General features: G+C 39.0%; 3 protein-coding genes across 5 annotated transcripts in view; 2 read left to right on the forward strand and 1 right to left on the reverse strand.

Moving 5' to 3' along the window:
- Positions 1 to 340: 340 nt before the first annotated feature.
- On the reverse strand, positions 341 to 9,551 carry LOC105459332. The gene is made up of 8 exons (XM_011705271.1): positions 8,743 to 9,551; positions 7,811 to 8,403; positions 7,406 to 7,738; positions 7,230 to 7,298; positions 6,597 to 7,161; positions 6,245 to 6,503; positions 5,940 to 6,128; positions 341 to 5,817 (listed from the first exon to the last, which is right to left on the reverse strand). The coding sequence occupies exons 1-8, from the start codon at positions 8,915 to 8,917 to the stop codon at positions 4,101 to 4,103; spliced, it is 3,900 nt and encodes a 1,299-aa protein (XP_011703573.1). The 5' UTR covers positions 8,918 to 9,551; the 3' UTR covers positions 341 to 4,100.
- Positions 9,552 to 10,074: 523 nt separating this feature from the next.
- LOC105459334 (non-specific lipid-transfer protein) lies at positions 10,075 to 14,052 on the forward strand. Of its 2 annotated transcripts, XM_011705274.1 has the most exons (4): positions 10,075 to 10,251; positions 10,690 to 11,503; positions 11,596 to 11,971; positions 12,063 to 14,052. In XM_011705274.1, the coding sequence occupies exons 2-4, from the start codon at positions 11,074 to 11,076 to the stop codon at positions 12,877 to 12,879; spliced, it is 1,623 nt and encodes a 540-aa protein (XP_011703576.1). In that variant the 5' UTR covers positions 10,075 to 10,251; positions 10,690 to 11,073; the 3' UTR covers positions 12,880 to 14,052. The 2 variants fall into 2 exon arrangements, with proteins under 2 accessions (XP_011703576.1, XP_011703575.1); XM_011705273.1 differs by having other exon boundaries at positions 10,075 to 11,503.
- Positions 14,053 to 15,287: 1,235 nt separating this feature from the next.
- The window catches only part of LOC105459335 (trichohyalin), a 10,830-nt gene continuing 4,549 nt past the window's right edge, over positions 15,288 to 21,568 (forward strand). The window contains exons 1-13 of one of the 2 annotated variants that reach the window (XM_011705275.1): positions 15,288 to 15,667; positions 16,887 to 16,985; positions 17,056 to 17,139; positions 17,333 to 17,484; positions 17,604 to 17,695; positions 17,931 to 18,017; positions 18,623 to 18,788; positions 18,962 to 19,187; positions 20,234 to 20,387; positions 20,536 to 20,665; positions 20,740 to 20,970; positions 21,053 to 21,226; positions 21,360 to 21,520. In XM_011705275.1, the coding sequence (XP_011703577.1) occupies positions 16,888 to 16,985; positions 17,056 to 17,139; positions 17,333 to 17,484; positions 17,604 to 17,695; positions 17,931 to 18,017; positions 18,623 to 18,788; positions 18,962 to 19,187; positions 20,234 to 20,387; positions 20,536 to 20,665; positions 20,740 to 20,970; positions 21,053 to 21,226; positions 21,360 to 21,520 (1,755 nt within the window). In that variant the 5' untranslated portion in view covers positions 15,288 to 15,667; position 16,887. The remainder of the gene's footprint in view (positions 15,668 to 16,886; positions 16,986 to 17,055; positions 17,140 to 17,332; positions 17,485 to 17,603; positions 17,696 to 17,930; positions 18,018 to 18,622; positions 18,789 to 18,961; positions 19,188 to 20,233; positions 20,388 to 20,535; positions 20,666 to 20,739; positions 20,971 to 21,052; positions 21,227 to 21,359; positions 21,521 to 21,568) is intronic. The other variant, XM_011705276.1, reaches the window with a different exon arrangement.

Below are 21,568 nucleotides of genomic sequence, written 5' to 3' on the forward strand. Positions count from 1 at the left end.
CAAAAAAAACTCCAAAATACAAATTCTCTTCATCTAAAAATATTTTTTGGAATATAAATTATTAATTTTAAAAATTACTAACTTTGAATTTTGTCGATTTTCTTTGCATAAATATATTTTATAAGTTTCGAAAGCATAAAATATCTATAAATTATATCACGCAACAGTTTTCATCGATAAAAAAATTTTATTTTATAAAGTAATTGCACTAACATAAAGTTTTCCTACGTTAGTACGCAGTAAACAATAAATAAATATATATATATATATATATATATATATATATATATACCTATATATATATATATACTCTGCAATTATAAAAATAAATTGGACTTAATAAAGATCAATCTTTTATTAGGCAATGTACAAAACCTTTCGCATACACAGTATGCACACATTTGTTTTATATCTTGATATAAAACATATTAACATTAACGTTAATGTAGAATTAAATAATTGAACATTAATCTAATGTACAAGATAATTCTCTGGAATAATCGTGCCTCGTTTATTAATAGAACTATGGATCGATTATTCTGTACTTCCCACCCTCTCTCACTCTCCTCTATCTCTATCACACTCCCATTCTCTCGCGCTCTCATACACATATACACAGTTCTTCGTTCTCTTTCATCTTTCATTATTCATTCACATATTCGACTAATTAAATTAAATTGCAGAAATATTTATAATTTTGTTATATACACCCCTCTTCCCCCCCATCAGAAAATAAGATGTATTACACTTTTACCCCATAAAATACAAGATGAAGATCTGCTTTAGTGAAAAAGGCACTTCTAGCTAAAATTTTCATACTAAATTTACAGTTGCAAAGTTCTCGATAATGAAGGAAGGTTCTATTATCGAAACTTCAAGTGCGAAATGTAGCTTCTGAAAGAAAAAGCGTTGTGTGTACATGAATGTACAGAGGCTGTCTCAAATGTGATGTACGTCAGTAATAATAATAGCTCTGCAAAGAGATTTGAGAAAGATCCTTTATCTAAAATTTTTCTTTTAAATTATTACTCACGTAAGTCTTTATCTGTTTTGGCAAAATAAAAACAGATTAGAAAGATTAGCAAGTTTTAACGTAACTTTTATCATTAACAGTATTTTTCATCATTTAATATTAAAGACAGATTTCTGTTAATATAAAAGAAAAAATAAAATTATAAAAGAAAAAAAAATTTTACCATTAACTACCTTATACTTAAGGAATACCCTGCAGTTTATTGAAATTACTCATTCGATATTCGTTTTATTGTAATAATCAGCAAACTTTCAATTTAATATTTTAACGTCTGTAAGGAATTTTATTAACTCACATTGCCAAACTTAAGTCAATAACAAGAAGTTATCTCTATTTAATTATTTGTAATATATTGTTAATTAATAATTATCTTATTTATGCTCACAAATCAATTGCAGCTCTACACAACTTCCGCCAATTACAAATACACAATAAATAGAAAAAAGAAATGCCTTACTTATTTTAATACTTTTGTAATCGTCATTTCAATTAAAAAACAAAAAAATTGTGATTTTATTGTTTCAAAAGGAAGAGGAAAAACATCGTGAAATGTACACATATCGCGGGAGAGAAGATCCTATTACTAATTCACACCCTTTCCGAGACAGCCTATATCGTAAATATATATCTTCCGATATATCCTACATCTTTCGGAAGTGTCAGGAGTTTCATGCTCGACACATATACTACGCAAGAACAGATGTAATATCTTCGAAAATATTTTTCCCATTTTGGATATTACCATCCTGTTCATGAAATTGCATTGCGGCCGCATATTCCACGTGTATCCCTCCCTTCCTCTCACCCCCCGTGTAATCTAAGGCAATATCGTCTTCGTTTTCGCTCGCCGACCGATGAACGGCCCTAATCTAATTTAATCGCCATCACCACGGGGTCGGAAAAGGAACGAAACGGACGGCGAGCCACAAAACGGATCGATAAATCGCATCTCTTCCTCGTACTTTTGCAATCACGTGTGCGGAAGAAATAAAAGATGAGGAATGCATAAGGCAGTGCGTGTCGAGATCGCGATATTTGCAGAGAAAAAAAAAGAAAAGAAAAAGAAGAAAAAGGAAATACGACGGGTTAATAAATATATACGAGATGGTATATCGTGCGTTTTACGTTCTCGCAATAATCGTAATAATACATTTACGGGTCGCGAATGACCTGCGTGCGTCGGTAAAACGGTGTCGTCGAGAACGGGGGTTTCGCTGATCAAACTTGAGAGCTGGAGAGAGAGAAAGGTCCTCGATATTATTTTATTAAACAACCAGAAAGAGAGAGAAAGAGAGAGAGAGAGAGAGAGAAGAGAAATTTTTCTTTTGCACTTGCTACACTGAGTTCGATTTGTCGCAACGATTCGCTTGCCTTTAACAAAACAATGTAAACTCAGACTACAGTTTGCAAACCGAAGAAAAAGTAAATCTACTGATCGATATAATAAAAATAAAAATTAATTTTCAAAAAGCATAAAAATTAAAATTAATTCATTTCCAAAGGATTTCTAAACAATCCGAAATTCGCGATTAACGATTTGGCGACAATTGAACAAGCAATTGTAAAACGATAAAAGAATTTTGCGAATAGCTAATGAAACAAGCGTATCGTTCCGACATTGAAGTCTTATTCACTTTACAATCTCTTTTTTTCAGTCATAAATACAGAAAAATATTTACAAGAGCACCTTATAATCGTCAGCCTATCTCTCGAATCGAATATTAAAGACGAAACAATTTTGTGATTTTATAGTTCTCGAAACACAAACGAATTAAATGTGACGCTTTCGATTGAGTCTTCGAATTACTGATTAATTATTGCCATTTCTTCCCTTACGAACGAAAACGATCTACAATCAAGAAGAAACATTCATTGCCTACACAAACTACAATACAAACGAGAAATAACAATAGGGAAAATGTACGAAGCGACTAGAACGTAAACACTATTTTATTAGTACATTTTAAAAATGTTCATTAACACGCCTGTGTATTTTCCATTTTTTCCTTTTTCTCTTCTCTTATAATGAACCTCTTGACCAAATACGACGAATATAGTCAAATGGATTGAAGGTGTAGGCAGGGGGAAAACAAGATTGCATTCTTATTTTGAAGATGGACGAGGAGGGAAATAATAGAAGTTTCGTGGAATATAGCGATCATAGCGATCGGGTCAGAAACACATGTTATTAGCCAAAATTTGAAACTGCCGTAATTTCGATGAAAGAGAGAGCTCATTTTCCGCCAATCATAATCATTTTATAACAATCATTCTCGTAAATCACGGAAATTTGAACTCAGCGAAATTACGCTCGGTTCCAATCGATGCCATTAATTAACTATCGTCAATTAACTACCGTGATTTTCGCGATTTCCAATGCTCGGTCTCGCTCAAAGCGGCCGCTCTAATTCGCGAGATGGCGAATTTATCGTTACAATCGTTCTCTCAGCGCATACATAAACGCAAACCCTCCTGACATAAAAGTCTTATGGGAGTAGCAACGATTGTGGTCATTATCGTAGCGACTATGAGTGACGTATCGCGTCCAGATTCCTCGTACGTTGCCCCTAATCATTTACTGGGCACGATAATAACACATATGTGTGTACACATGTATATACAGTTATGCGAACGCAAGCCGCTTCGATAACACTCGTTAAGATCTTAACGAAACATATACTAAATATGCTTATATTTATATAATATATATATCTATAGTTTCTATTATTTATATATTTATATAGGCGAATCAATCGCACAGGATGTGAATAATCTTCATTATTAAAGATTTCACTGTTCAGGACCAATTGAGTTTGTATCTACTTTTATATGCATTATATGTGCGCGTGTGTGCGCGTGTGTATGTATGTATGTATGTGTGTATGTATGCATATGTGTATGTATGAATGGGTAGGTTTTCGCACGCGCGAGCGCACGCGCGTGTCAACACCGAAGCGTGTCGGTTTGTTTATTTACAGAGACACGCGGAAACGCGTTTCGCATATGTATCCGGTCAGATTACGACAACGGGAGAGTCGTCGAGTCTTTTTAAAGTTTGTCGCCTTATCTACCAGTTACTGCTTCGTCCCCGGCCTCTGAAACCACCGCCGCCCCAAAACTGTTTGCCTCCGCGTTTCAATCCTCTCGGCGAGAAGTTTCCGACGACGGGACCTCCGCGTGGTCCTCTGTCCATCCATGGGCCTCGCGGTAACCCCACAGGCCCACCTCTGAAAGGCCCTCCTCTACCTCCTCTAGAAGAAGGTGGAGGAGGTCCACCTCGCCAGAGTGGGAAGGGTGCGCCAATGCGTGGTCGGAAGTTTGGTCCATCGTATTCGTACATCACAAGATGCGGTTCCGTCGTCGGTGCGGGACCATTCGGGCCAGACAAGTCATCATTCAGCATTGGCGGTCCATTCTGTAAGAGTGGCCTCTTTTTGCTCGGGCTTCCTTCCTCGTGACTTTGCTCATCGCAATCACCGTTCGCCGCTCTCTTTAAATCTTTATTCAATGTGTCATCCAACGACTCCGTTTCCGTAGAATTCACATTCTGTCCCTGATTAATCGACTCATCGGTCGCGCTTGTCTTCTCCGCGAGATTGGAGTGTTCGGTCGACTCAACGTGCTCCTCGCATTCTGAAATAGGAACATGCTGTTGTTGCGATTCATCGCCGACGTTATCCGCTCTTATCGGAATAACTGTCACTTGATTTATCGATGATGACTGATCTTCCGACTCGGCCGAAGGCAATGTCCGCTGCTCGTGATCAGAGCCCAACTGATAATTCTGTTGATGCTGTTGTTGGTTGCGTTCAGAATCGTGAGAACTCGGCATCTCATGCGAAGTCCGTCGTGCATGTGGTGCCGAAGAGCTCTGACAGTTATCGGAATTGCGTTCCGGTTCTGCTTGAGCGTCAGCATTATTGGATACCGCATTATTATCCTGATCGAATTCTGGTATGCCGATTGGCATACCCTCCTCGTCGAAAATAACGGCGGTGTCAGGTGGTTGCAATATCGACCGATTATTGGGCAAGATCTCCGACGGTGATTGGTGACGTTGTTGATCCTGCGATCTCGACTTGCGACTGTTCGCCAGATTGTTCCGCTGCTTTTGTACATTGTGGTCTTCCGAATATCTATCTCGGCGATTCCTCGGAAATCCACGATTGCCACCACCGCGATTGTTCCACTCGTTTCTATGAAAGGACGAATCATGTTGATGTTGGTGATCCGCCGATTGGGAATATCTTCCGCGTCCCGGTGATTCCGCCAAGAAATCTTGCTTGGAGCGGATATTGTGTTCTCTGTCGCGATATTCAAAATCCTGCTGCGACTGATGAAGCTGATGAAATTCTTGTTGATTTGAATGAAAATCTTGTTGATTCCGCAGGAAGTTTGGTGGCCTGTTTTGCTGAAACTTCGGTTGATTCGGATGAAAATCGACCGGCTGTTTACAATGGGAAAATTCCGGCTGTTCTTGCCGGAAACCACCTTGACCCTGATGCTGAAACTGCGGCAGCGGCGGCGGTGGAGGTGGTCCCGAATGCATCAAATGCATATCCTGCATGAGTTGACTATCACGCGGGCCGGGCATTTGTCCGATGGGAAGAGGAATCATACGCATATCCATATCGTGATGAGACGATGGCGGTACACCAACACGCATGTCACGATCCTGCAACCTGAGATCCACGAGAACCCTGCCTTTCGGCTTGCTGTCGGCTTCGTCGTCCGACATCTCCATATCAACACTCTCGACAATGTCACCAGGTTGCATATGTCGTCTAAATTGTATACAAATCAAATAAAGATTGAATATATATGTGTACGAGCACAAATATAAATTACATAAAAAATGTATATATCTAGCTATAAATACACATGTGGAAAATACTATAAGGCTCACCGATAATCCTGATCACTGGTGGACCACAAGTTGTTGTTATTGGGTAAAACAGACAGCGATGAATCACCAAGATTGTGGTGATTTGCCGGACTGCCAGTTAGACTAATCAGATTACGATGATCCACATCACCTGCTTTTATCAAGCGATATGGAAGCTGATTCTCGCGGGTCATTGGCATTGGAATTACTCTGTAAACAGTATGAGAATACATAGATTTTAATGACAGGGAAATTATATCATTGATTAATCGATCAATTTTCTAAAAATGAAAACAGAACAGTGATAGTCTTTGAGACTGTATTACCTATGATCCACATCTCCTGTGGTATTTAGAGATTCTTGTGGTTGTGGCTCGTTGTATTCTACCGGCTCGGCGAAACCGGCTTTCTCATACATAGGTGGCGATTCGGGAGTCTCAGACAGCATGTCATTCTTTGTCCTGCCACTGACCGGCCATGTGGAATCGTTATTGGAGTCCCATCTGTCTCCATCGCCGTCCATCCACGAATTTTTATTTTTATCATCGCACTCGCCAGGCCACGTGGGATTCATGCTATTCTTGCCTAAACATATAGCAAAATTTTCTATAGCAGAAATCAATTCGCAGAAATTAAATTGAAATTAAATTCGATTAAATTTACAGAACTTGTTTATACCTTTTTCCTCCCATTTGGCTGAGTCTTTAATACCCTCGTTCGGCGGCGTCCATGTGGGAAATTTCGGCGGCAATTTGTTGTAACAATTCTCGTCATCGAGGAAGATAGGCGGCGGTAAGGGTGGGGGAGGTAAAGGGTTAACTGTATTGGCATTGGTGGGCCCGTCAAAGGGACCAGTTATATTACTTTGACTGTTCTGACTGGAATACGGAGAGGGTGTGTGAGAATCGGACATATTGCGAACCGGCAATGGGGTACTGTGACTCATCTGGCAATTATTTAAGCCACCACCTCCACTGAGGGATGGTGTACCCTGACTATTCATCATTCTTGAGATCACAGGCGTTACGGGATGTGGGCCCAACGAGGGCGAATGTCTATAATTGGGACGTGGCGATTCCACTCGATTTTCGGTAACATCCAGGCCTAGACCTGGAATTCCACCAGATTCTGACGTGCCATCAGAGGAGGGAAGAACTGTTTTCAGGAAACTAGATATATTGAAGTCCGGATTGTTCTTTTCATTTTTCGAAGGTCTCATATTGATTACTTCTATTGGTTTTGCCTGAAAATCATAGAACCCATGAAGCACGTACTCTGACAGGATCTTACAAATACATGACAAGTAATTACCTCTAAAGACTCATTGTACTGTTGAGACATCCCGGAAGGTGCCTCAGAGGTTTCATTAAATAAATTTCTCTAAAGAAAACAAAAAAGGAACGATACATATAGTATTGTCAGATATGTCCACGATGCAAAATTTTCCTTTACAAAATGATACGTATGCAATTATTGCTTTATCTTACCATATTACCAAAATCTAAATTTCCTCCCATAAAGGAAGGGAAATTATTAGTAAAATCCGTCGACTCATTGCCTTGTACCAAGTCAGGTGCAGGTACAGGTATAGGATTATACTCGTGAGGATATGAACCATAGATAGACGGTGGTGCTACGTCGATCATTCCCGACTGATTATTCACTGCCTGAGTTTCATCTCCTGGTAGCTCGATATCACTGTCGGGACTCGGCGAGGGTGCATTTATGTCCGGCGACGGTATAGGCGAGATGAATGTAGGCAGCAACTCGTCTAACTTTTTCTTCAAATTTTTGACACGACTTCCAAAATTTCGATACGCCTATTCATGAAAAAATATTTGACGTGAGAAATAAGCGGTATTGAATCGTTTCGCAAAATCTGACGCACTTACATTTGTCACTATTTTAACTTCCCCACGTTGAGTCTCGTAAAACTGATCCGCTGTCTCCAGCAATTCAACCACTTGTGTCCTTTCTCTAATCTCTGCCTCTAACGCACGAACATAATTCTCGACGCTCCTAGCGACCGAATCTATTTCTTTTTCTGCATCTTCCATGCGCCTTCTGTCCTTCAGCGACGCACGCAACTCCTCTACAGATTCAATATCTATGTTGCTCTCCCGTAGATCACGCAATCTGGCGTCAGTAGCCTGTTCCAGAGTCGCGCAGGACCTCATGGTAGAAATGAGCAAGGCCGCCTGAAACTCCTCGGGCTGCGTGGTCGGCGGCGGCTCCAATTTCTTTTTTGGCGCCGCCGAAATTAAGCCGGACAGATCGGCGAGAAACTCCTCGTCGTAAACTTGCCGTTGATCCCAGATCTTGAAGATTCTCAGTATACGATGCTTCACTTTTTCGTCGCGAACCATGGGTGTCGCACGTTGCAGAGTAGTGCCCCATGACTCCACAAACTCGAAATTCTTCCTCTTTGAGTATTGAATAACGTCGTTCGCCAAATAGAATAACGTAAGCCGATGTTCCACTTTCACTGTTGTACAAAAAATTAATTTTATGCACCTAGCAGTTATGTATCTCAAAATTGTACATTTAAGACAATGGATATGTGTTTGTTTTCTATACCTGAACTATGTACACAACTAGGTACACTCTTTGCACTTAAAGTGAAATATATTTGATATTTGGTAAAAATGAAAAAGGAAATTCTAGTGCAGACTAGTGCAAGAATAGAAAACATACTTGTGGAATTGTATGCTCTTCGTAAATGGATAATCTAATATAGTGGACGAGCGAGTTTATCTGTGATAAAAACTTACATTCTACATCTATGAGAATCTATCGGTAAGCCTACGAGACTCTCAGCGTTTACCTTTCTTTAAAACTTGCAGCCATGTGGTGACAATCTTCTTGTGATGCTGCCTCCTGTCGAGGCACCACGCGGACAGGCCCTGGATAGACTCCTGCGAGTCCTTCAGCGCGTGGAGCCTCCGCTCGAAATGCTCCGCGTCGAAATCGTTGCTCGCCATCGCGGGCGCGTTATCCATCGTCGGTCGTCAGCAAATCGTCGGGACTCCGACGGCGCGTCACATTGTCAACGTGGGCCACCGCGGGGAACACGCGCTACGGCGTTCCGGTGTCATCAGGATCGACGCGGGTATCTCGATGCCGAAACAACCTAACCAAAATCGCGTCTCTCGCGGGGAGCGCGTAAACAGCGGATAGGGGGGGTTAGAAAAACTCGCGGTGGAGCGCGATCATTTTCAGCGCCCGGACTCGACGGCGTCCCAGGTGCTGACTCCTCGGCGCGCCGACGACACGTCGTCGGGACGGCTCGGTTCCGGGGTGATTCTGTGTGTGATTTATACCGCCTCGCACGGGAGTAACGACGACGACGACGACGACGACGACCACCACCAACACCACTACCACTAACGACGACGGAGCGACAATGACGCTCGAGACGATGCGGCGAGTGCTGTATACGCGATGCGGTCGACACGCGCGACTGTCACTGACACAACGACGATCTATCGCGGCCGGGACTATCGCGCACGCGGTATGTCAACTCTCGCGCGAGATCGGTTTCAGAGCCGTGCTGTGCCTCGTCGTACCTCGCCGACGAGCTGTGAGCGCGAGCAATGTCGAAAACAACGGTCCGCCATCTTTTCGGTCGGGCCAAAACACGACCGCGCAATGGCCGGCGCGGCTGCCGTCCAGCGGCGTGGACTGTTTGTTTCAGCGGCGCGGCGCGCGGCTCGGCGCGGCTCTACGCCATTGCCACGTGCGCGGGCATTTTAAAGCCCGCGTCGCACTACGCATTGAAGTGATTGAAGATCGAAGATTTGCGTTGAGATTAGAATTCAATCACTTTAGACCGAAACGGATTAAAACTAAAATTATCTCGGGCCTCGTTCTCAACAAATTTTGCATACAAAAATATGCGAAAATACTGCAATATACGTTAACATATATACTATATATAGATTTCCATTGTATTACTTTCGTGTGCGAAATTTTTTCAGAATAAGACTCCTGGTCGAATTTTCAATTTCCAATACGTAGTGCGACTCGGACGTTAAACGGGTCCGTTCATTCGCGACTCAGATCAGCTGGATCTAATTCTGCACTTCGAACGGACACGAGTGTACACACGAGTGTATGTATACATATGCATGAGTGTCGGAGAGGGGCGGAGAGAGACGGAATGAGAGAGAAAGTTTACATGGGAAATCATTTCATTTTCTATTCCATCAATCTCAGCTCAAATAGTTTTCAAGCAAAAAATAAATGTAGTTAAAAAGAAGAGATGTTACATCAAATCGATTTGTTAATTTACATAAATTAATTCGCCTCGGGAATTGATGCCTCTTTGGAAACTGTATGTATATTTAGAAATTTTTTCCATTAAAAATCCTATTTAATATTACATGTCTTATTATATAATTTCATACTAAAAACACATAATAAACGCTCATTCTTCTATTCACGTTCGCTCGCATGCATAAAACAGTGCAGAAAATCGACAGATTTGCAAGGGAAATTAGATATAACATTATTCTTAACAGTTGAAGTTCATATAAATATTAATCTTTCTTACAAAAAGTGATTGTTTTGCGCATCCAATTGTTAAACATTTATAACAAATTTACGTGGCGTATATATTAGTAATCGTTACATTAAGAATTCATATACGTGGAAAAAATTGACTAGAAACTGATAGAAACATTTTCCGCGGTCGGGATCGGCTCGATTACATGTCAGCTGTAATTAACTCCTCGCGCGAAGCGTATTATTTTCACCGGAGGCGTCGATCTAGGTCGTCGTACGCGCCGTGGTGAGATGTGAGACGTGATCGACAGCGATCGTCGCTCGTCACTCGTTAATCGTTATCGCGACTTGGGAACTGCCGGGGACCTCCTGGAAATCGCCTTGTCATTGCTGTTTCTCAATTCTTCGCCGAGATATATGGAGGATTAAAGTCCAACGGACGGAGTACACTTCGATCGACTATAAATCTCGGCGCAGTCCCGCAGCAGCATCGTTACGTGCGTCGTCACTTTTTTTTCCCTCTTTCTCCGTTTCTCCCGCTTTCGCAGCCTCCACGTCCGACACGCTGCAACACGCGAGGAAGTCTCTGAGGTCTCTCGCGACGAAAATTTCCCAGTGTTTTCCACGCTCGGAAGAGACACGTACCGCCAAGATGGTTTACAAGCCGAGGGTCTACGTGATCGGCGTTGGGATGACGAAGTTCGAGAAACCCGGCCGCCGGGAGGACTTTGACTATCCGCAAATGGCGAAGGAGGCGGTGACCAAGGCCCTACAGGATGCGCGCGTACCCTACAAGAGCGTGCAGGCCGTCTGCGTCGGGTACGTGTACGGTGACTCGACCTGCGGCCAAAGGGCCGTCTACGAGGTCGGGCTCACCGGATGTCCCATTTACAACGTCAACAACAACTGCTCCACCGGCTCCACCGCCCTCTTCCTCGGCAAGCAGATCGTCGAGAGCGGCAACGCGGAATGCGTTCTAGCGCTCGGCTTCGAGAAGATGGAGCGCGGCTCTCTGGCGCCCAAGTTTACAGACCGCACGAATCCCATGGACAAGCACGTCGAGCTCATGATCGACATCGCAGGTGAGTCAACACAAGATTCTATAAGACACAAGATAGAACGACATTTGACGTATTTGACTTGTTTGTTTCTCATAATCGTCACGATTGCACAGGCTTCAGCGAGAGTCCCGTCACCGCTCAGATGTTCGGCAATGCCGGGATCGAGCATATGAAGAAATACGGTACCAAGCCCGAGCATTTCGCGAAAATCGCGTATAAGAACCATCTGCATTCCACGAACAACCCGTACTCTCAGTTCCAAGAGAAATACACCTTCCAGCAAATAATGAGCTCTCCCAAGGTATTTGGACCGTTGACAAAGCTCCAGTGTTGTCCCACCTCCGACGGCGGGGCAGCTGTCGTTCTGGCTAACGAGGACTTCGTTCGTAAGCATCACCTGGAATCGCAGGCCGTCGAAATCCTGGCTATGGAAATGTCCACCGACCTGTCCTCGACGTTTAACACTCAATCGTGCATGAATATCGTCGGGTACGAGAAATAAACAGGAGCTCTTATACTTCTCTCGCGATAGCAATCGCTAGTTTAATTGTGCTATTAATTTCATTGTGCTATTTTGCAGGTATGACATGACGAGAAACGCGGCCGAGAAAGTTTTCGCGTCGAGCAACTATAGGCCGATCGACGTGGATGTGGTGGAGCTGCATGACTGCTTCTCCGTAAACGAATTGCTCACTTACGAAGCCCTGGGACTGTGTGCTCCAGGTCAGGGTGGCAGGATGGTCGACGCCGGGGATAACACATATGGCGGCAAGTATGTTGTGAATCCGAGCGGCGGTCTGATCTCGAAGGGGCACCCTCTGGGTGCCACGGGATTGGCGCAGTGCGCCGAACTTACCTGGCAACTTCGCGGCGAGGCCGGCAAGAGACAGGTGCCGGGCGCGAAATTGGCGCTTCAGCACAACATAGGTCTGGGCGGCGCGGTTGTCATAGGTCTCTATCGCTTGGGTTTCCCGAGGCAGGAGGTAGTCAGGAAACACGTGAGCGTTGCCGCCGATTCAAGTATTTTCCAAGCGGACATGCTGTTCAAGACGCTGGCAATCGCGATGGAGGAAGACGAGGATAATCTAATTGACAGAATGCGCGGGGTTTACGGATTTAAAGTCACAAATGGCCCCGGCGGTGCCGAGGGATACTGGATTGTGGACGCAAAAACGGGCAAGGGCAAAGTCGAGTACAACGGCAAAACCAAGCCTGACGTAACGTTCACGATCAGCGACACCGATATTGTCGATTTCATTTCTGGAAAATTAAATCCGCAGAAGGCTTTCTTCCAAGGGAAGGTTAAGATTCAGGGGAACATGGGGCTTGCCATGAAATTGCCAGATTTGCAGAAACGCGCCGCCAAAAAGATCGAGCTGCTTCGCGCAAGATTGTAAGATGTTCAAAGTGCGAAATTTACACACAAAACAAAAACGCGGTTTTGTCTCTTTTTCGCACGCTTTATCTTCTCTTTGTCTATCTGGCTATCAAAAATTGCGTTATCGACAGTTTCATAATTATGATACGTAATCTAATGTGTTATGAGATTCGAATTCCAGATAAAGCTTTAGTCGGAGTAAACAGACGATAAAAACAGCCTTGTATATATTGATAATGCAAAAAGTTATTCTTATATAAAATTAATTGATAATAAAATTATTTCATGTTATATTCTCGCGGATGATGTCGTATGCGGTAGTCTTGATTCTTTATGCGTACAAATATAATCTCGGAAATGATATACAGAACAAAATAAAAAAGTTTCGCAATGTCATGATACATGTAAAAAATCAAGATAATAGTAAAGTACTGTGCAAATTTATACATATTTATAATTATACTTTTGAAAAACTTAACCGATGTTTATCTTCATTTAAACATTAATCTCTGTAGAAAACGAAAACAGTTGTACGCAAGTGAAAAAAAGTACTCAACAATGTATAAGTCTTCTATTAATACAAATGATATTTTTTCGCGGGACATGTGATATAAACATTGTTTTTTGAATGGTCTGTATAATATGCATCTATACTTAAAAATGCAAAATATAACAATTTATATATATACATAAATATATATAATAAATAATCTCAACAGCTCATCATTTAGCTGTGGTAAATAGTAGTAAAATGTTCTCAATTGAATCCAGAGCAATTACATGCGTATATCTAGACGCGAAGATAACGCGTTTTTACATTCCAATTAAGCAATAAGAGCAATAGTACATTCGTACTGTATTCGCAAAAATCGCGTACTATGAACTATATTTTACAACTTTCGAACTACTCTTGAATCAGTCGTATATTGTTGCAAGGAGTACAATATAATTGCATTGTCACTCCTTAAGATGCAATTATACGCTGTTACACGAACGCAGTTATATAAATGCATCATAAGCAGTATAAATGAATTATATTTATACTTATATTATTTTTTTATTTTAGAGTTTATTCTAAACTTTTCAAGGTGTGTTGTGTGAAATATGGACATAACAAAAACAAAATATTTGATTTATACTCGTATGCATATATTGAAAACTTATAAAGATATTCACTATAATTTTACACAAATATGTATAAAGGATCATGAGAAACGATTCAAAATGAATTTTAAATATCAAAATGTAAAATTTAAATATCATTTTTATAAGAAGATACAATAAATGTAATAAATACATAGCAATTATATTGTAAATAAATAAAATAGAGATAAAAAATAATTATTTTAAAAATTAAAGATTTGTATTAAAGTAGGTTGTTTATCAAATTTACTCTTCATTGGAAAAATTACACTTTTTACTGGACATTCCATAATCGCGTTAGGGATTTTTATTATTAGGACTGTAGAAAAATAAAAAGCAACATTTTTCTAAAATATAGAAACTAATACATTTTTATACAAAAATGAAAAAAAAAGTATAAAAGCTTGATATTTTTCAATTACATTCTTATATGGAAATAAAGTCACGCAATAAGAGCACGAATATAGAAAGTTTTAAAATATCGAATTATGTTCTTTGAGAGAATTTAAATTTCAATGATGTGCAATGCGTTTCAATTATTTTATTTTAGAGTGATTAAATGGGGGTAGATAACTTGACGAAATAATGCAAAATATTAAAACATCGTATTCGGCAAGTTAATCGTTTATCATGATGTATTATAAATGTATCATATATATTATATAGACCACGTTTATACAATTTTATACTGTGTGATGGAGAGGGGGTGAAATGTTTGGTGTATTAATAAAAGTTAATAAAAATAATTAATTATTTTTTTTAATACCTGCCTATTTTATAACATTTTGTTGTACATCTTTTTGTTGTATACGTTTCTCGTGTTTTCATATTTTCTATCGCAAATATTTATTTCATCCCCTTCAGTTTGCAATTATAACAATCTTCTCTAATTAATATATTCGCAAAATAGAAAATGCATAAATACAAAATTCATCGGTCGTTACCTATATTGCTAAATCCGTCCATTCCTGAAGACGGTCGAAATGCATTCAAATTCGAGGGAATATTCATTATGATATTTTTTTTGGTAATATTAAAATAAAAAATATCTCGCGGAGATACCGCTATGTTCCGAGTCCGATCGCGTGTCACTTTCGCTCGCGCAATTAAGGCAAAAAAAATGAATGAAGATGAATCTTCGCCTCGCGCGGCGCGTGCACGCATACATACGACACGCGCTCGAGATGTCTTCGCATTTCTCTATATTTATAGCTAGAGACAAATATACACCTTGGCGTAGGTCCAACCGCCCGTATACCCGCACACAGTCTACGGGGAAAACGGACAAACCCCCGTAATAGCGGAGCTGTGTCAGTGCTATTAGTGACGTCGCGCGCGGCGTAGGAATCTCGAACGCGGACGCGTACAAAAAGGAGGAAGAAGAAATAGAAGAAATGAGCGAGATCCGCGGATAGAGAGGCGAATCGTCCTGCGGGGAAAGACAAGCGCGCGAAAAACTACCCCTCTTTACGATGCGAGTGCTGCCCGATTACGCGATTACGATGCGATTACCGTATTCATTCAGGACGGAAGAGACGACGTGCGCCACGACGACGTACAACGCCCGTTTCTGACCGAGCGACGATCGACTGACCGGCAACAGCCTAGGATAAATTTAATTCAAGTCGGCCCGCTGCATTTGAGTTAATATCGGTGTCGATCGAGTGAGTAGCAGACATCGTATAAAAATCGACGCGACGGATTGCGTAAGAGATAAATCGTCGAGAGATAGATAGGTATCACAGATGGAGAACGTAAATTAAATCTATCCCCCGCGCAGCGCGCTCCTTCCGGTCTCCTCTGGCCTTCGCTTTACGTAGGCAAAAGATGAGTGAAAAAAGGGAAAGAGAGATAGCGTGGCATTGAAATTTTATAAATAAACCATCGGCGCGCATGGTTCTCCAAGTGCCACGCTTGTTACATATGTGTGTGTGTGTGTGTGTGTGTGTGTGTGTACGTATGTGCGTTGTGTGCCTATGCGTATTGTCAGAAATATGTGAAGACGACAATGCAGCTCGTGAATGTCCGCTGGTAAATTCACCAGATAGAAATCAACTTTCTAAACAAGTTTTTCTTGCTCTTTTCTCTCTATTTCTTATCATCACGTGATTCATTAGAATGTTCCTCACAGATTTCACGATCACGCGATTTATTGAATGAAAATTCAAAATTGTGCTCACGCAACAATTACTTTAGCATTACGGTATATTATTGACAGCACATAGGGCACAAAGGCGCAATGGAATATACGTATTACACTGATTATGATTTTCATCGCAATTAGGAACTCCTTAATATTATACGTGTCAACGCGTATAAAATTGAAGCGATTAACATGCGCGTAATTTTTTCTTTTTACAATTTTTCAAATTCTTTTAAAATTCACCGATAATGATAAATCTGTCAGTAGATATGCAGTTGTAAAAACTGACCAATAACTCATTACCAGCGAATTTAATGAAATGCAAATCTTTCTTTTCCTTACAAGTGTGCCCCGCAGCGTATTGTTGACTGGATTTAAATTTTCTTATCAAATTGTCTACTTTCTTTCCTTTAATCGCGCTTACAAGAGAAGAAATTCATGCCATTGTACAAAGTATATATGTAAATCTCTTCAAATTAAATAATATTAACAAATATTTTTTAGAACTCGAAATACTATGCATATTTTTAAAAGTAGAATAAGGAATAGATAGGTAAAGATATTAGCTGCTTTGAGAAAATTTAAAAAACAACATAAATATATTTCTGTTAAATTATTGGATGTACTTTTTTTTTTACTTGCACCTTATACATTTTTTTTTCTTTTTTCTCAGAAATATAAATAATTTGTTTTATTTCGAAATATAAAAAAATATAACTGAAAAAACTACTTGCACACAGGATGCACTCCATGTATTCGTCTAAAAAAGGCGATCCTCTTTGCCCTTTGGGTTTTCACCCGCAGGTTCGGTGGCCAACGCGTTGCAAACGATGTTTTAGGTAATTATTTAAAAAGTAGAAGCATTAAGATGAGAAATGCGCATTTCTCGAATTAATAATTGCTTCTCAGGGACTACAAAGAGCATGGCGGTAGAAGAAACAGTCTCGGAGACATCACATCTTCGTCCCCCAGTCTTTCTTCGGATTCTGCACGGTAGGTCTTTCCGTCGTTAAAAATTGTATAAAATGTCTATTATTACATAACGCGGAAAATTCGTTGTTAACGTGAATTAATAAAATATCTGCAAGATAGAATATTGCAGTAATGTACGTTGATCGTTAGGGGGAAACTATAGAATATAGATGAATATTATAGAAAAATTGATTGTTGTGCATGAACTTTGAAGTGGATCCGAGAGCAAAAGGATATGGTCTTCCGCTACGAATTTGGCGAAAGATGAAACCAGGAATAATCATTCGCAATCGGCGGCGACGACTGGATGGACATCGCTGATGGATCTCTCCGCCATAGATAAGAATCCAGAAGACGCCAAAGAAAGTAATAAAAGCGAAGTATTGAGACGTCAAATTAATATAGGAATTAGTAACTAATGTTGGCTCTCTCTTTTGTTAAATCACCTTAATTTGCGGGTCGCGCGAATCTACGTGTCGGCGCAGACGTTAAAAAACCGGCGAAGCTTCAGATAAAAAATGTGATAAGCAACACCAACGGTGGCACCTCGGAAAACGACGTTGAATTTATTATTCAGGTATTCCTACGTTAACTAACCCACTAGTGGCATGGAATGCTTTATGTCGTCGCAATAAAACATACACATCTGCATACGAAACACGCACATAAAACGCTCGTAAACGTCTTTTTTTATATGTATAAAGGCGCCTTGTAGTTGCATAGCAGACGGTTAGCGTAGCGACATTCAAATGATAAAAGAGTGAGCAAATGTGAAATTCCATTTTGCGCTCTCATTTGTCACACTACTTTAGGTAAGGAAATCACGACCAGCACCGCCGAAACAGGTGGTCCAGGACGGGCTGGATAATGTCACGGTAAAGAGAGAAGATACCAAGGAGGTGAGCCGATCGTCGCTTTCGTTACTTCGACGTACCACGGAAAATCTTGCGATTAATATAACGATCGTATGTCGCCCATCGTATCGTAGTGTGTCAGTTGTTTATGCACTTGTATATACATCCAGATATCATAATATATCGTATATCGTGAATTACGAAGCATTCTCGCGATACTACCCCAAAACTATCATCAAATGCATTACTTTGTTTAAATGTTAATTAACTTATTCAGATATTAACTGTATGTAAATCAATGTTACGCCTGTGTATAATTTAAAGAAAAGTTTTTGTAAAGAAAGATTTCGATGTCTGTCTTATGTGATAACGCATATATCTATACATATATATCTGATATGTATTTGAACCTCTCAGATCTGGCTTATTTTTTATTTTAGAAAAAAATTGCATATATGCAGCAATACATTAAAAAATGCATTAAATTACCCAAGCGCAAAGTTATTTTTATAGTCTCACAGTTTACAACTCTTATATGTTATTTATGAGGGTCAGAGTTGAGAGCGAGTCAGAGTTAAGCGAAATTAAATATATCAATAGCATAATTCTGATGACAAGTGCCAAATAACAGTGATATTTATTCCTCGCAGAATGAGATAGAAAAATTGAGGTCTCAATTAAACGATATGAGAGCGAGATGCGAGAAGGCAGAGAAGGAAAAGAGCGAGATATTACTGCGTCGATTGTCGACCATGGAGACGATGTCGAATAAAACGTCGACGAGCGAAGTGACGAAGCTGCAGAAGAAAAATGAAGGTATTCATTTTTCTAAGTTTATAGAAAATTCAAATAATAATATAAATAATATAATATATAGAAATTGTTTCTAAAAACAATTCTATTTATTATATTATGTTCTTTCATCATTGTCACCATCTAAAGAATTTTTTCCAAATTCTTATGATATATAACGTAATGCTGTGTTTTAGCACTTGTACAAGAGAAAAATGTATTGTTGACAAAGATAAAAAGCTTGGAAAAAGAAGCGATTGGTAAACCGTACAGAGGTGAAAAAGACAAAACGCACGACGAATTACGTTCGAAACTGAAAGCCGCGGAAAACCTTTGCGAAAGTTTAATGGATGAAAACGAGGATATGAAAAAGGAAATCAGACAGCTGGAAGAGGAGATCTATGAGTTGCAAGATAACTTTAGGTACTATATTTTCTTGCGCAAAGGATACCAGATGAGATATCCTATTGAGATCCCGCACTGATGTTATGCATGCTACTCATTGTATTTTTCCAAAGATATAACTTTTTATATAATTTTATGTTTAATAAAATTATACAATAACATTATTCTGTGTCTACATATTTTATTTCAAATGTTATGGCTTTAGTTTTGTTTTAAAATTAATAACCACGGTAATTTTTGATATGTACTTATTAATATTATAAAGAAAAATTCTAATCAAATATAGATTAATATATTCATATTTAAATCACCACTAATTGCGAAGTACGACTCGCTATTATTTGTGTAAAATGAATGATTTTGCCATAAATGACATTTTTTAACATTGCATATATTGTCTATAAAAAATCGGTATCTCTGTTCCTTTCAATAAATTATTGTCGTGTTTTAATTTTTGCGAAGACTTTTTTTACGTCGGAAAGTTTTATTCAGAATGGTCACGCACATGACAGTGCAACGCTATCGCATATGCGAGGTCCGTTTTATGCGAAGAACTTTAAACTGTTGTCGAATTATGAGCTTCGAACGAAGAGATCACATTTTTAAAAAATGAGTTCTATATGGATTGTTGCAGGACGATGATTTGGACAGATGATTTGAGATGTATGTGTGTGATCCCAATACAGACGGCACCCGTTCGTTTTTCCCCAATTACGGAAAGTGGAATCTTTGTTTGGCAATCGCGATCACATAAGAACCATAAACTTTTTTATCGTTATTCACTTTCATAGGATTACATTTATTTTTTGCGAACAAATTGAAATCGGAAAAGAAGTATAAGACTATGACTATTAATTCATTAATTAAAATTGCATTTGAGAATTTTTTTAAAGAGAGCAACACTGTGAAATGTCATACCGCTCTTGCCTCGTAAATTTTGTATGGAATTTCTTTCACATATTTATGAGGAACAGAGATACTTAAATGCAACAAATCTGCGAATGGTTACACTGCATCGCGATGTAATATGTGTTCTTCATACGAATATAATTTTCGCATATAAGGGACGAACAAGCAGACGAGTATACTCGTTTACGAAAAAGTTTGGAGCAGTCGAACAAAAATTGCCGAATATTGTCGTTCAAAATGCGAAAAGTAGAACGCAAAGTCGAAGAATTAGAAAGCGAACGGTCTGCTTTAGAGAAGAAATACGAAGAGGTAATGATAATTAACAAAATTTTCTCTTATTAAATTTAATAGCACATTATATATTATAGTCGAATACTTGAGGTTTACGTGTAATTATATTCATTAACAAAAAGTATATAATTATATCGTATATAAAATCTTTATATTTTTACATTAGGGAAAGAAAACAGAAGAGATTTTGCAGAAAGTAAGCAGCGCATTCCAGGACAGAACGCAAAAGAAGCCAACAGAATCCACAACAAGATTGCAACTTAAAAAAATGGTTGACGAAGTGGAGAAGGAAATAGGTTTATCGATCACTGTATTTTTGTCAATTTCGTGAAAGACAAATATTTTATTTAACAAATTGTTAACGTTTTAGAGGATATGATGAGCATCTTTATCAATATTAAAAATGGAAATAATGTAGATATACCGGATGTAAAACCGAAAGATAATAACAATTTAAAATATGATAAACTTCTAAAAGAACACGAACTGCTTAAAGAGAAGTTCGAATCTACTGTAAAAGAACTGACGAGCGAAAAAGAAAAGAAAAAAGTTCAGCCAAATGTAAAAGTAGAAGATACAAAAAATGTGGATTTACAAAACGGTAGAAAAGAAAATCTATCAATTTTGCATCAATAGCAATAAAATTAAATATGTAAATATTTAATTTGTAAATCTTATTACAGTGAAGAGAAAGTTGGACGAAGCAGTTACTTTACGAGAAGCTGAAAGAAAAGCATGGGATAAAGAGAAATTGGCACTTTCGGAAGAAAAGGAGAAATTAAAATCTAAACTTTTGTCACTGTCATCCGAAAAATTAAAAATTTATAACGAGGTTGTACAACTAAAAAAAGATCTCGGTAAAATTTGTGCTTTATTTTTAATTTAATTATAAAATCATAATTTTTTAACAAGTCTGTTTTTAGTATGCTGTTTTTATATCCAAATATTATGAAAATTATTGATAAGTATATGACTTTCATTAAATTACAGAAACAGCTAAATCGTCCGAAAAAGATACGGCAACGATAGAGGCAACAGTAGATGAAATAAAAGAAAAACTTTTGCAAGAACAAGAAAAATGTAAAAGATTACAAGACGATTTGTCATCGTACACCGAAAGAGAATCGAAAATGTCGCAATCGATAACATCTGTAAATATACTTTCTATTTTAGCATGAAATATTACTTATAATCGAATT

Source organism: Wasmannia auropunctata, unplaced genomic scaffold, assembly GCF_000956235.1.
Source record: "Wasmannia auropunctata unplaced genomic scaffold, wasmannia.A_1.0 LD334196.1, whole genome shotgun sequence".
In the NCBI taxonomy this organism is placed as follows: domain Eukaryota; kingdom Metazoa; phylum Arthropoda; class Insecta; order Hymenoptera; family Formicidae; genus Wasmannia; species Wasmannia auropunctata.

Bases quoted from the DNA above. Each gene is read 5' to 3' on its own strand.
- LOC105459334 (XM_011705273.1), top strand. From the start codon at position 11,074: ATGGTTTACAAGCCGAGGGTCTACGTGATCGGCGTTGGGATGACGAAG. The intron at 11,504-11,595 runs GTGAGTCAACAC...ACGATTGCACAG, and splicing joins GCTCATGATCGACATCGCAG to GCTTCAGCGAGAGTCCCGTC. The intron at 11,972-12,062 runs GTACGAGAAATA...GCTATTTTGCAG, and splicing joins TCGTGCATGAATATCGTCGG to GTATGACATGACGAGAAACG.
- LOC105459332 (XM_011705271.1), bottom strand. From the start codon at position 8,917: ATGGATAACGCGCCCGCGATGGCGAGCAACGATTTCGACGCGGAGCAT. The intron at 7,299-7,405 runs GTAAGATAAAGC...TGTTTTCTTTAG, and splicing joins ATTTAGATTTTGGTAATATG to AGAAATTTATTTAATGAAAC. The intron at 6,129-6,244 runs GTAATACAGTCT...TACTGTTTACAG, and splicing joins ACAGGAGATGTGGATCATAG to AGTAATTCCAATGCCAATGA.